The following is a 12,537-nucleotide window of genomic DNA, read 5'->3' on the forward strand; positions in this document are numbered from 1 at the left end:
AGACAGTCGCAAAATGTATTGAAAGTCAAACAATTAGACTTGATCAAATAAAAGCAATTATTATAAAAGTTACAAATTGCTAAGTCTACCTAGTCTGGCTACCTAGCTAACACTACATTTATAAACTAAATAACTGTGTAATTAACAAACATTAAGCAGAAAATTGTTAAGGGGTAAGTATGAAAAAAATGGACGGTAATAGAAAAAAATTCAATTTTTCAATTTTGATGCAGAATCAAAATAGAGGCAAAATAATGAAAAAATTGACATTCCGCAAGGAAATCGGTTAAGATTTGACAAAGTTATGATAGTTTTAAGTTTTCAAAAAATTGTTAAGGGAAAAGTATGAAAAAAATGGGAAAAAACTCAATTTTCCCATTTTGACACAGAATTAAAATAGAGGCCAAATAATGAAAAAATTGACATTCCGCAAGGAAATCGGTTAAGATTTGACAAAGTTATGATAGTTTGAAGTTTTCAAAAAAATTGTTAAGGGTAAGTATGAAAAAATGGGCAGTGATGAGAAAAATTAAATTTTCAATTTTGACGCAGAATTAAAATAGACGCAAAATAATGAAAAAACTGACATTCCGCAAGGAGATCGGTTAAGATTTGACAAAGTTATGATAGTTTGAAGTTTTCAAAAAATTGTTAAGGGGTAAGTATGAAAAAAATGGACAGTGATGGGAAAAAACTCAATTTTCCCATTTTGACGCAGAATTAAAATAGAGGCCAAATAATGAAAAAATTGACATTCCGCAAGGAAATCGGTTAAGATTTGACAAAGTTATGATAGTTTGAAGTTTTTGAAAAATTGTTAAGGGAAAAGTATGAAAAAAAATGGGAAAAAACTCAATTTTCCCATTTTGACACAGAATTAAAATAGAGGCCAAATAATGAAAAAATTGACATTCCGCAAGGAAATCGGTTAAGATTTGACAAAGTTATGATAGTTTGAAGTTTTCAAAAAATTGTTAAGGGGTAAGTATGAAAAAAATGGGCAGTGATGAGAAAAAATTAAATTTTCCAATTTTGACGCAGAATTAAAATAGACGCAAAATAATGAAAAAACTGACATTCCGCAAGGAGATCGGTTAAGATTTGACAAAGTTATGATAGTTTGAAGTTTTCAAAAAATTGTTGAGGGGTAAGTATGGAAAAAATTGACAGTGATGGGAAAAAATTCAATTTTCCAATTTTGATGCAGAATTAAAATAGAGGCAAAATAATGAAAAAATTGACATTCCGCAAGGAAATCGGTTAAGATTTGACAAAGTTATGGTAGTTTAAAGTTTTTGAAAAAGTGACAAGTGAAAAGTATGGATATAAAGGAAGTGATGTAAATGAAATGGAATTTTTCAATTATAATGAGAATCAAATTTGAGTTGAGTTGTCGATTTTTCATGAGAAACGATTAAATCAACTCGATTGGAAGTCAAAAAAATAATCGAGTTAAAGAAGTCGAAAATATAACTGTCGCTCTATCATTTATATTGTTGTTTACGACTCTTTAAGTGTTCGGTATACCCGTCATATGCTGTTGGTGCAGGTATAAAAAAAATAGAAAACATCTGTGAAATAATTTCACACTATGAGTGGAAATCCGTCAGCCTCGTTGGCGTTTGACTTTGACAATTGATGGCCCGCACATTTGTCTTTCACTTGTTGCGCTTTTTATTGTGAGCCAACTTCTCTCTATGGCCAACTTCCCGTTTCTTTTCTAAGTATTCGTTATTGCTTTTGCTTTTGCATTTGATTTTGTTTCTGCTTTTGCCTCTTCTGCACTTGGCCACATTGTCTCTCTGTCTCTCCGTCTCTGTCTCTGTGTCCGTCGGCTTTTTGAAGTGAGCTCGTTTTGACAAATGTGTGTCATTGCTGGGGCCATCAAAGAGCCGATCGTTTGATTTGTGTTGTTTGGCAAGCTGAAGCTATTGATGGGCGACACAAACGGTAAAACGTGGTTAAACGTAAGTGAATGTGGCATGTGGGATACGATGAGATGCACGAACGAGTACTCACAGTAGTCACAATAGCTGAATCAAAATCGATACTCATCTGCTTGAGATGAAGTATCCCTTCTTCTACTCTTATATCACGAATTTGCAGTGATCCTTTCAGTTTAAATATAAAATTATTTATAATTTATTTCAATTGATCATTTAAAATTATATTACCTAAATTATAAAATATGTAATACTATTTACACCCAAAAGTATACACCATGTAAATATATACTTGTAGTTTTCCTCTTCTTACGTTCTCTTCTACGTGTTGATAACTATATGTTATTTTATGAATATCTAATCTGAAATCCATTGGCGGCTCGTATTTCGCATCGGGAATCAATTATTGTCACCGGCGATATTTAGATCAGGAATCGAGGTATTATCTCAAGTGCCAAATTAAATTTCAAAGAACTGTAGTGCAATCTTATCATTTGTTTTGAGAAATGACTCACTCTCCTAGAGGCTCTATTAAAAGGGACAGTTTCTATAAAAACACATTTAGTAGGGGTCTCATATCATACAAGTTTGGCCGAAATGAGAGCTCTGCACCTAATCCTGTCAGCATTGTGCTTGACTGCGGCCACCTGCCAGTCATTTGCGGACATAGTTCCCTTCAAGAAATATCCTGCCTCCTGTCAGGAGGCGAAGCCAAAGAAGAACAGCATCGTTAAGATCCAATTGAACGGTGGCGAACCTTTTAATGTTTACTGTGATGTTACCACGGCCGGAGCCGGATGGTTGGTGATCCAGCGTCGTGTCGATGCCAACATCAACTTCTTCCGCAATTGGTCAGCCTATCAGAAGGGCTTTGGCGATCTCGAGGGCGGTTTCTTCATTGGCCTGAATGCCTTGCATAATCTAACTACCTCACAGCCCCACGAATTGTACGTCTATCTGGAGGACTTTACGGGCCAATCTCGCTTTGCCAAATACGATAACTTTGCCATTGGCAACGAGTCCAATCTGTATGGCCTCAATACACTGGGCAAATACTCGGGCAATGCCGGTGATGGACTCAGATATCAAGAGTATATGAAGTTCAGCACCTACGATCGGGACCATGATAACAGCATCAACAACTGTGCTGCACAATTTTCAGGTGCTTGGTGGTACAACAGTTGCATGTACAGGTAAGTGGGCAAATAATCTCCCTCTGAGTGGAATCATCTAATTTGATACAATTGCAGTAACTTGAATGGCGAATATTTGGGAGGCGAATACGGAGCTGAACTCGTTGGTCGTGGAAACTGCTGGGTGCCTTGGTTGGGTGTCGATTATGCTTACAAAACAGTTAAAATGATGATTAAGCCAAAGAAGAAATAAGCTAGGGAATAAATTAAAAATATCACGACTACAGCATACTTAGTATAATCTTCTAGAATCTAGATATATTCATCTTTCACAGCAACATTCATTTAGATACATTTACATTATCCACTTTGATGGAGGATCAATTGGCAGCTGCTCCAGCTCCGAATGCTCCAAATTCTGAATTCCGGCTAACTTTGACAAACAGCCCGACAGTTTGTGGAGGTATCCAAAATAGAAGCGCTTAATTGCAAGTATTACGTTGAAAATGATACCAATAAACACAACGACCGGAGCGACAACGTTTTTGGAGGCGAAATTAGAACGAAATGCGACGTCCTCGTATTATATATACATATACTAAGTATAGGCATATGCGTATATATCTTATGATCTGATGTTTAACAACTTTCAGTGTGGCGACAGCTAGGAAATTCTAAAAAAAAATGCCGACAACAATTTCCGAGCGCACATTTTGAAACAATTTATCCAAAACTCACACGGCCGCAGACCATGGCGGCGACAAAGACATTTTCATTACTTATGTACCCTTAAGCTGTAGGGTATACCAGCTAGTACAAGCAGCTTGTAAGCAGCAACATACTTTCAGTATATTTTCAAAAATACTTTGCCGTTTTCTAAACTCCAGCAAATCAAATAGATTATAAAATTCAAAAGGGCATTTGTTGTGCGGTTTTTGGGAAAAGAAAGCTTCAGCTTTCAGTTGTCGTTTAAATTTCAGAAGAAAGTGTGGAAATATTTCAACATTCGCTTTACGAAAGAACGCGCATCATTTCAGAACCCATCAACGGCGACACGGCGGCAGAAAACCTCGGCACAATTTTCATTTAACGTAAGTCAGAAATTAAGAGATGTTGTACATTTTTATGCCTCCCCGGGCGGAGTAGCTGGGGATCTGCGGATTATATTTTTTTTTTTTGTTGTTCTTTCTGGTGTGGGGTTATTTCTAACAGTGTCCGTCTTTGTCTGTGTAGGTGTGCGTAGGTGTATGTGTGCCCCTGTGTGTGTACCTCTGTGTTAGTGAGTGGCGCTGTCAACTGCTGTTGAAAGATTTTCATGTCGCTGTTTCCATGCCGCCTGCCATCGGGCGACATACACGAAATTCTTGAAAAACATTTTTAAAACTTTTTTGAAATGAAACGACAAAAAAAAATGAAAGAAGGAAAGAAAGAAATTGTTCTTGGTTGTTGCCTTCGTACGTAAAAAGATTTAGCAATAGCAATGAATTTAGTTAATTTATGGCATTATTAATGACATTTTGAAATATTAACAGAAAATAAAAAATAAGAAAAAAAAAACACTGAGATGTTTGAGATGACAGCATAGCCGAGGACATTTTCTTTTACTACTTTTTTATTTATTCTATTTTTTTTTTTGTTCTTTCTTTCCTGCAATAAATATAAATATAAAAACCATATTCACTTGCGCAGCTTTCATCTTTAAGTCATGTGAGCTTTGTGTTTCAAAATGTTTCATTTCCACTGTTTGGTTCTTTTGAACGATATAACATTGTGTTTTCTTTTAACAAAAGGCAATTCAGTGGGTCAGTCTGTTAAAGCTCTGAATACCTTGTCGAAACCACTTAATAAATATGCAGAATACTAGTTAAACACTTGTGAATGGCACGAGCTGATCAACCTGCATAATATGCAAATATTCAAACAAAGAAATCCAAAACTTCAATCGAAAACCTCTAAACAAATTTACGATTCAATCAATAGAATCTTTCAGGGTTTTGTCTAACATCTAAAATGCTATCAAATTTTAGAGCGTCTTTTGAGCTTCATTTATTTTCTTTTCATCTTATTTTTACCGCTTGAGTTTCAGTAAAGTCTGAAATTTACATTAATTTGAGAACAAAATGTACCATATTATGCAAATATTTGTTTGGCTCGAGTCTGTCACTTCCCCTGGCAACAAATTATTCATAAGTATAAATATCTGTACACATATATATGGTTATAGATTTCGCTTAGAAGTCGACGAAACTGCGCTTAAACGTTTTGCTCTAATCTGAATAATTCGACAAGTGTTGCTTGATAACTTATAACCTGAACCCGGGATTACGTTATTGAGACAAGCGCAGGCGCTTAATTAATGCTATTAAGATGAGATTTCGAAATTATTAAACTCACATCCATAAACGAAAAATATAAAATAAAAAAACCAAAATTCTAATCAAATCTGTTGCGTGTGCACATTCTTTGCAATTAACTTTGATCCCATTTAATCTTTAGAATTAAAATATATATACTGATTATTCTCAAGTACAACTTTGTAAGTCCGAGTGGAAAATAATTTTGAGAATATTGCGGGGAAACTAACAACATGGGGGATATCATGAATGAAATGCTATGTTTTATAAATGATATTTAGAGATTTCAACTAGGCAATACTATAAATGTTTTATGAAGAAATATAAATTTAGGTATTTTAAACACATTTGACATTTTTATTGCCCCGAAAAAAAGCGCACGAAACTTAAAATTTGTACAACTAAGAGATTTGCACCAATTTTTATTAGGAACTTAAATTGAATACATTTTATTTCGCTTGTTTTGCAGCATGCTTATAATTTATTGCAAACTAAAGATTTTCAAAATAATAAGCAAATGGATTAGCATCGTATTCGACCCGACTAAATTAATAAAATAAATCTTAAATGTACACTATGTCAAGTCAAGACGACGGTTGATTTTTAAAAAATGCATAGAGATCACGATGGGTTTGTTGGTCACTCGTTGCCAAGAGAGATCCCCCAATCACGATCATCATAAGCGTATGAAAAATGTCATAAAACACAACAACATCAACTGAAGATGATGGTAACCATACAAATAATTTGCATAAATTCACCTGAATAACGTTAAATATTTCCAGCTTATGCCATGAAATGATCATAAAGTTCAAGATAAAGCGGAGACACAGACAAAGTTTTATGTAAAACAAGACCAAGATTGGTGAGGCAAATGGAATTGTGGGTACACTGACCGAAACTCTTCTTCAATCTAATATATCTGAAATATAAATAACAAACATAAAATACAAAATAAAAGCTTATAATTATATGCACCAAATAAGACTGCAATAAATATTCATTTAAAAGGAGAGCACATTTGCTCTAATTTCTCCCAGTGTAGATACATTCAAAATACAGAAAATGAGTCTGACTTATGGGCGCCTCAAATAAAATTTAACAAACATATTAGCATAAATCAGCCAAATATCATTCAAACTATTTTACATTTTTAATGAACCGAAAAAAAAACCAAAAATATAAAGAAAAATCATGTACTCCTCATTTATTGCCTCTGATTTTATTGGTTTATGCGTAATAGGCGACATAAATAAGAATTTTATGACGTGAAAATAAAATGATGCCGACAACATTCCCATTAATAAATTTATTCGCTTACATTTTTTGCCCAATCTAAAAATTAATGTTTAATGTGTAATATATACAAATATATATATATAGCAAGAAGAATAATATTGTTATATTTATCCGCATAGTCCGCAAAGTTTTTAAAATTCACACCTGTTGCAGGTTCTACAGAACTGTTGAGCATCTCTGTACAGACAATAGGTGGATTCACAGATCTGAAACGTTTACATTTTTCCATTTTCTCCAAATTTTAAGCTACAGATTTAAAATTTTGCTTGCATTTTTAGAAATATGTACATTCTTATATTTTATTTAAACAATTGTTTCAATTTAATTTAAATTACTCACTAAATCTAAATCTGTTTAAGGAATACCTCTAAGGCTTACATCTGCAAAATGATCTAATAAAAAAATTTTCTGGAAGCCAAGGTTGCCCAAGCGTTTAATTAAAATAAAATCGGTTGGATCAGAAATGGCTTGGCGCGCACTTTAATACTTTTTAAAATTCTATAATTAAAAATAAATCAATTTGTAAACTGTTTTAAACATGGGAATGGAGCTTTTTCCGGGAAGCAAGGCTGCCACACCGTTCGACGGGTTCAGGGCTGCCACCCTGATTTACGTTCTTCAATGCAACAAAAACAACAAAAACACACGCAGTTTTTGGCCGAATTGTATTATAAAAACTATATAATTGATAATTTAAAATGACAAAGAAGGTATTTAATTATACCTAAAGTGAAAAGTCTGCCTACAAAACAAACTAAACGCAATCCAAAACATCCAGCCATTATTCTGACCGATTCGATACCAACTCTAATCTGGCTGGGTTTTAATTCTTTAAAAAATACAGAATGGAAGACCCATTAAAGCCCAAGCCAGTGCCACTGGCAGCAGAAACAGTATTGTGGTTTGAGTTTCTGCTTGATCCGCACAAAATAACACAGCACTTGCAATGCAAAAATCCAGGTAAGTGAGACTCCTCCTCCCCAATTGTTGCATTTGCTAACAGTTTGAAACAACAAAATTAATTGCAGAGCCCAGCGCCGTAGAACTCATCATGCAGTTTATCAGCATGACGCCGGACACCGCGATGGCATCCACTGTAGTGACGCCGGGCAGCGATCTGCAGAATATAACGGGCGCCAGCGTGGGCGCCAATGCAACCACGCCCGCAGCTTCAGCCGCTCTCAGTGTGCCGCCCATGACACGACAGGCTGAGATTGGACTGCAGCTGACACGTAAGCAACTGGCTCTGAAAATTCTGGAGCTTAAGGTGGCCACTTGGCTTCGATGGGATCTGGATGTGCTGGAGAAGAGTCTGCCGGTGGTGATGCAGCTGGGTCTGTTGCGCGATCTGTGCACCATTAGCTATGGACGTGCCGTCTCCATTCCATTCGCTAGTGATTTTGATTTTCGGATTTGTAAGTTGATCCATTACATGTGTAATATCAGTAATCTCTGAGAAAACATGTGTATTTTAGCTGCTACTGGAAACGAGCGCGCTGCACGCTTCGCACTCACCATCTATCACCGCACGCTGCTCCGACTGCAGCTCATCAAGGACAGCGCCCTGAAGGCGGTGCGTCCGCTCATGTAAGTCTCTGCCAGTAATACTACACGTATATGTGTTTGTACCATTATGCTCATCATTTACATTTGTAGGTTTCAAACTGTGGATCAGCTGCAGCAGTTTCTGGAGACGCCAACGCAGCCCTCCATTGAGTATTTGGAGCAATTGTGTTTATCTGCCGGCAGCAAGGCCTTCCATGTGTTTCACTACGACAGCTTTGTAACGCTGCAATGTGACAACCTGAGCACCGCCCAGAACTACGACATGATGCACCTGATCACGCCCCAGGAACTGCGCGCCCAGCTGCAGTTCGAACTGGCCCATTACTACCTCCACACCAAGCAGTATCTGCTGGCGCGCGAATCTGCAGCCGCCTGCAACAGTAATCTTCAATCGTTGCCCGCAGGTGCAACTCTTTACTTCTGTCACATTCGGTCCGCGGAGCTGGAAGGACTGCTGCAGGCATGTGGCATCAGTGCACAGCAAAAAACGCTGTTGGAACGCTTTCATCAATCCCTGCTTAACAACTACGCGGACATTGTGTCCATACTGCGCCTGGACAATCGTGCACGCGAGATTCCACTGGTGAGCCGGCGCAACGTGGAACTGGACATTGAGGGTGCCATTTCGACGGGATTGCTCAAGGAGACGCGGCAGTTGCTGCTCCAGGTAGCCGCTCTCAATGTGGTGCGCACTGTCTTCGAGTGCGGCAACATATTTGGCAGTGTCGAGTACTTTGAGAAGTATCGCGACCTGGACTGTATGCCGCCCATTGTGGAGGCCATGCAGGACGCAGTGACGCACTGCAGCCAGCGGGAGCAGGCGGCTCTGAAGCACTTTATCATTGACTGTGTTCTGTATCAGCAACAACAACAGCAACAGGAGCAAAGTCGACAGTTGCTACTCACTGCCAAGGAGATGGGTATCTTCAGCAAGGAAGAACTGGTGGATTTGGACGAGCAGCTCGTGCAAGCATCGCTGCCCGTGCTCAGCAGCTCCTTGGCCACACTAAGCGATTGGATATGCCACTCAAAGTGTAAGTTAACTGAATAAATGCAATCATTTAAATGAATTTCCTACAATTCCAAATGTTTTAGTGACTCGCGTGGATGTTGCCGCCTTGGAGCGACAGTTGATAACCTGCACCAATGCCAACAGTGTCCGCATACTGCTGGTCAAACTGTGTGGCACAGCGCCAGGCAAACCCTTGTGGGCCATCAACCCCAGCTGGGATGTTCCACAGCCTCTAAAGGCGCTAATCATGGCAATGCAGGTTAGCTTTCTGCAGGACTTTAGCTACGTATTATTGGGAAAGGCAAGGGAGCTGGCGACCCGTGGCAACTATATCGATGCCGTGTCCATGCTGAGTGTGCTCAAGTCTGAGACGCAGCGACAGGAGCTGGTGGGCAGTGCACAGATCATGTGCAAGCTGATAACGTGGGAAATTCTTCACATTCAAATCACACAATGTCTGGAGGAATGGCATCAAAAGCCACTTGATTTGCCAGCTCTCGGTGTACGATGTAAACAGTGTCTAGGTGCTCTGCAAGCGGGTGATTCGATGATTCCTCGAATGGACATTCTGGAGAGTTGCGCCATCATGCTACTCAATCTGACGGACTTTCCGCCACTTCTCTACCTGGACAAGCGGTCACAGCTGATGGAGTTGCCGTTGGTCTTTGCCGCCACATTTACGGAAATGGAGAAGATGAAGGGGCCCAAGAAGGCATGTCGTGACGCCTGGGAGCTGATGCTGAGCATGTTCCTCAATGTGCCCAAGCGGGCGAACGCCGCAGGAGCCGGCAGCGGTGCCAGCAGCTCTCTTCAGACGTTTCTGCAGCGGGTGCGACACCAGAGTGTCTTTGGACTGGCTATTTCAATGCTGGGAAAGATGCACAACATACTGAAAGATGATCCTAATCACGATCTGAGCTGCGAGTACATGCAGCTCTGGCCCACCAGCATTACCAAGTAGGAGCATTCACACATTCTGTATAATTATCACTATAATCATTAATTATTCTCTCTAATCTTGTCCAGCCCCAACAGCTACAGCTTACGCAGTGTCAGCGAGACGCTGCAGTGGCTGCTCTCGGAAGCACTGAGCCACTATCCGCAGACCATCTCCTGGCTGAAGATGAAGGGTGACCTGGAGCTGGCCATTGGCAACAATGAGTCCGCCATGCGCTGTTATGTCAATGCCCTGGTCACCGGCACCGACTACTGCACCATGCCGTTGCAGCGCAACGTGGCCGATGACTATGTGATCCGAAAGATGATCCGATGCGCCGCCAATCTGGGCTGTCACATGCAGGCCACTGTGCTGTGCCAGTTCCTCGAGGAGATTGACTATGGCATTGTCTTCAAGAATCTCAGTGAGAAGTCATCCAACTTCACGGATGCCATGGATGCGTACTACAGTTGCATTTGGGACACAACACTCCTCGAATTTATCGTCAATCTACATGCCAAGCGAGGAGAGCATAGTCGCAAATTGGAGGCGGTATGTCAACTGAAATTCATCAAGAGGTGCTCAACGATTAAAATGATTTTGCTGCTACTTTTCAGATCTCAATGATGGGCACCTTGGAGCTGAACGCCAACAACAATGAGGAGATCAAACGAGAGAGCGCCATGGTGCGAAAGTCCCGCTTCCTCCGCGCCCTGGCCAAGCAGTATTTGCTGTAGTCCGTGGCGGGGGCATTCCCAGCCTCGCCCACAACTAAAGCCACGCCCAAGCCCAAAAAGATGACCAATTAGATTTAAGCCCAATATGTTTTTTATAACTGTATGAAAGTAGCTTGTAATATTAAAGAGTAGCATTAAGTGTGTAAGGTGGTTAAATTAAAAAGAAACATGTTAATTTTGCAGAGCATCTTATACATGTTACTTGGGTCTCCTGCCACGGGCACCGCCACCACTCGTCTTGGCCTTCTTGTTGTTGGCACTCTTCTTGGCCTCCTCGGCCTTCCGCTTGGCAGCCAGGTTGGCATTTGGCGTGCTGGGCAGAGTCTTGAAGAAGCTGTCAAGACGCACTTGCGTCTGTGCCTGCTTGGATTTCAGCAACTTCTTGGCGCCGTTTCTCACGCGCTCCTCGCTGAACTGTCTCTCGCCGCACAGGAACTGCACCAGACCCTCCTCGTCGGGCTCTGTCCACTTGAGATCAATGGTGGTGGCATCTGTTACATCCGGCTCAACGAACAGTTCACGGGCGCGCTTGAAATTCCAATTCTCCGGCACCGAGTATTTGTTGGTGTCGATGTTCTCCAGAATTGTTTCAATATCCCTATAGCTTTTGATCAGCTCGATGGCTCGCTTGGGTCCCACACCTTTGATGCTTTCGCAGTAATCGCAGCCCATCAGGATGCACAGATCAACGAACTCTGTGCTTGTGAGTTCCAGACCCTGCAATACCTTGTCGTAGGAGAACTCCTTGACCGGCATCTTGCGCGCCTCGCTGTACGTAAGATAACGTAGCAGTTTGCTGGATCCAAAGGTTAACGCATCCATATCCTCTGTGGCCGTGGCATACACCTTGCCAGCCTTGACAAGAGCAGCACATTGCGCCTCAGCCTCGCAGGGTGCATCCACATATGGCACTCCCATCAATTTGAGCAGTTCCTTGGCCTCCCGCGAATGCTCTTTGGTCACGCGCACAAGGCGTCGATTGAATTTGTCAATCTCTGCTTCATCACCCGCTTCGGTGGCCGCCTTCAGTGCCTTCTCAGCTTCCTCCCGCCGCTCTGCACGCTTCGCCAGCTCGCCGGACTTCATATCTGGAGGGGCACCGTCAAAAACATAGACCGGCTTTATTCCATTGTCAAGCAGACGGATGGTGCGATAGAACATGCCCATTAAATGTGAGGTAGGATCTCCATTGACGGTCGCCAGTTGGGCGCCCTCTGAGCGCACCGCAATTAGAAACTGATAAAGACACATGCTGGCATCAATAGCAACTTTGCGACCTGCAATGTAATTATATTAGTTGATATAGTTGTATTTGCTTCGAGAGAGACTTACCGAAAAAGTTTTTGATCTCACTCTCCCGAATGGCCAGTGGCGCCAGATCAGCAATTAGTTTTGAAAGTCCTAAAATTCCCATGATAGGTTAATCAGTGTGTTTGATTACTTCTTTATTTCTCTATTTCTTAAATACGAATATGTGTGAACGAAAAGTGCGCGCGTTTTTTGCAGCAAATGTTGTGCACGCGTTTCCTTGTGAATGTCAATAAGCGCAGTATCAA

At 40.7% G+C, this 12,537-nt stretch overlaps 3 protein-coding genes and 1 long non-coding RNA gene across 4 annotated transcripts; 3 read left to right on the forward strand and 1 right to left on the reverse strand.

Moving 5' to 3' along the window:
• Nucleotides 1-2,501: 2,501 nt before the first annotated feature.
• Nucleotides 2,502-3,367, forward strand: LOC117785026 (fibrinogen C domain-containing protein 1-like). The gene is made up of 2 exons (XM_034622905.1): nt 2,502-3,136; nt 3,194-3,367. The coding sequence occupies exons 1-2, from the start codon at nt 2,541-2,543 to the stop codon at nt 3,327-3,329; spliced, it is 732 nt and encodes a 243-aa protein (XP_034478796.1). The 5' UTR covers nt 2,502-2,540; the 3' UTR covers nt 3,330-3,367.
• A 2,653-nt stretch (nt 3,368-6,020) lies between these two features.
• Nucleotides 6,021-6,433, forward strand: LOC117785243. The gene is made up of 2 exons (XR_004617492.1): nt 6,021-6,160; nt 6,216-6,433. It is a non-coding gene; the product is annotated as an uncharacterized LOC117785243 (long non-coding RNA).
• Nucleotides 6,434-7,349: 916 nt separating this feature from the next.
• Nucleotides 7,350-11,156, forward strand: LOC117784836 (integrator complex subunit 8). Its single transcript, XM_034622668.1, has 7 exons — nt 7,350-7,689; nt 7,758-8,144; nt 8,205-8,316; nt 8,386-9,329; nt 9,391-10,264; nt 10,334-10,796; nt 10,862-11,156. The coding sequence occupies exons 1-7, from the start codon at nt 7,575-7,577 to the stop codon at nt 10,979-10,981; spliced, it is 3,015 nt and encodes a 1,004-aa protein (XP_034478559.1). The 5' UTR covers nt 7,350-7,574; the 3' UTR covers nt 10,982-11,156.
• Nucleotides 11,055-12,511, reverse strand: LOC117784839 (flap endonuclease 1). The gene is made up of 2 exons (XM_034622675.1): nt 12,314-12,511; nt 11,055-12,258 (listed from the first exon to the last, which is right to left on the reverse strand). Exons 1-2 carry the CDS (start codon nt 12,393-12,395, stop codon nt 11,180-11,182), a joined length of 1,161 nt encoding a protein of 386 aa, XP_034478566.1. The 5' UTR covers nt 12,396-12,511; the 3' UTR covers nt 11,055-11,179.
• Nucleotides 12,512-12,537: the final 26 nt, after the last annotated feature.

The sequence above is a fragment of the Drosophila innubila genome (genome assembly GCF_004354385.1).
Source record: "Drosophila innubila isolate TH190305 chromosome 2R unlocalized genomic scaffold, UK_Dinn_1.0 1_C_2R, whole genome shotgun sequence".
NCBI lineage: Eukaryota > Metazoa > Arthropoda > Insecta > Diptera > Drosophilidae > Drosophila > Drosophila innubila.

Bases quoted from the DNA above. Each gene is read 5' to 3' on its own strand.
- LOC117784836 (XM_034622668.1), top strand. From the start codon at position 7,575: ATGGAAGACCCATTAAAGCCCAAGCCAGTGCCACTGGCAGCAGAAACA. The intron at 7,690-7,757 runs GTAAGTGAGACT...AATTAATTGCAG, and splicing joins CTTGCAATGCAAAAATCCAG to AGCCCAGCGCCGTAGAACTC. The intron at 8,317-8,385 runs GTAAGTCTCTGC...TTACATTTGTAG, and splicing joins AAGGCGGTGCGTCCGCTCAT to GTTTCAAACTGTGGATCAGC.
- LOC117784839 (XM_034622675.1), bottom strand. From the start codon at position 12,395: ATGGGAATTTTAGGACTTTCAAAACTAATTGCTGATCTGGCGCCACTG. The intron at 12,259-12,313 runs GTAAGTCTCTCT...ATTACATTGCAG, and splicing joins TGAGATCAAAAACTTTTTCG to GTCGCAAAGTTGCTATTGAT.
- LOC117785026 (XM_034622905.1), top strand. From the start codon at position 2,541: ATGAGAGCTCTGCACCTAATCCTGTCAGCATTGTGCTTGACTGCGGCC. The intron at 3,137-3,193 runs GTAAGTGGGCAA...ATACAATTGCAG, and splicing joins TACAACAGTTGCATGTACAG to TAACTTGAATGGCGAATATT.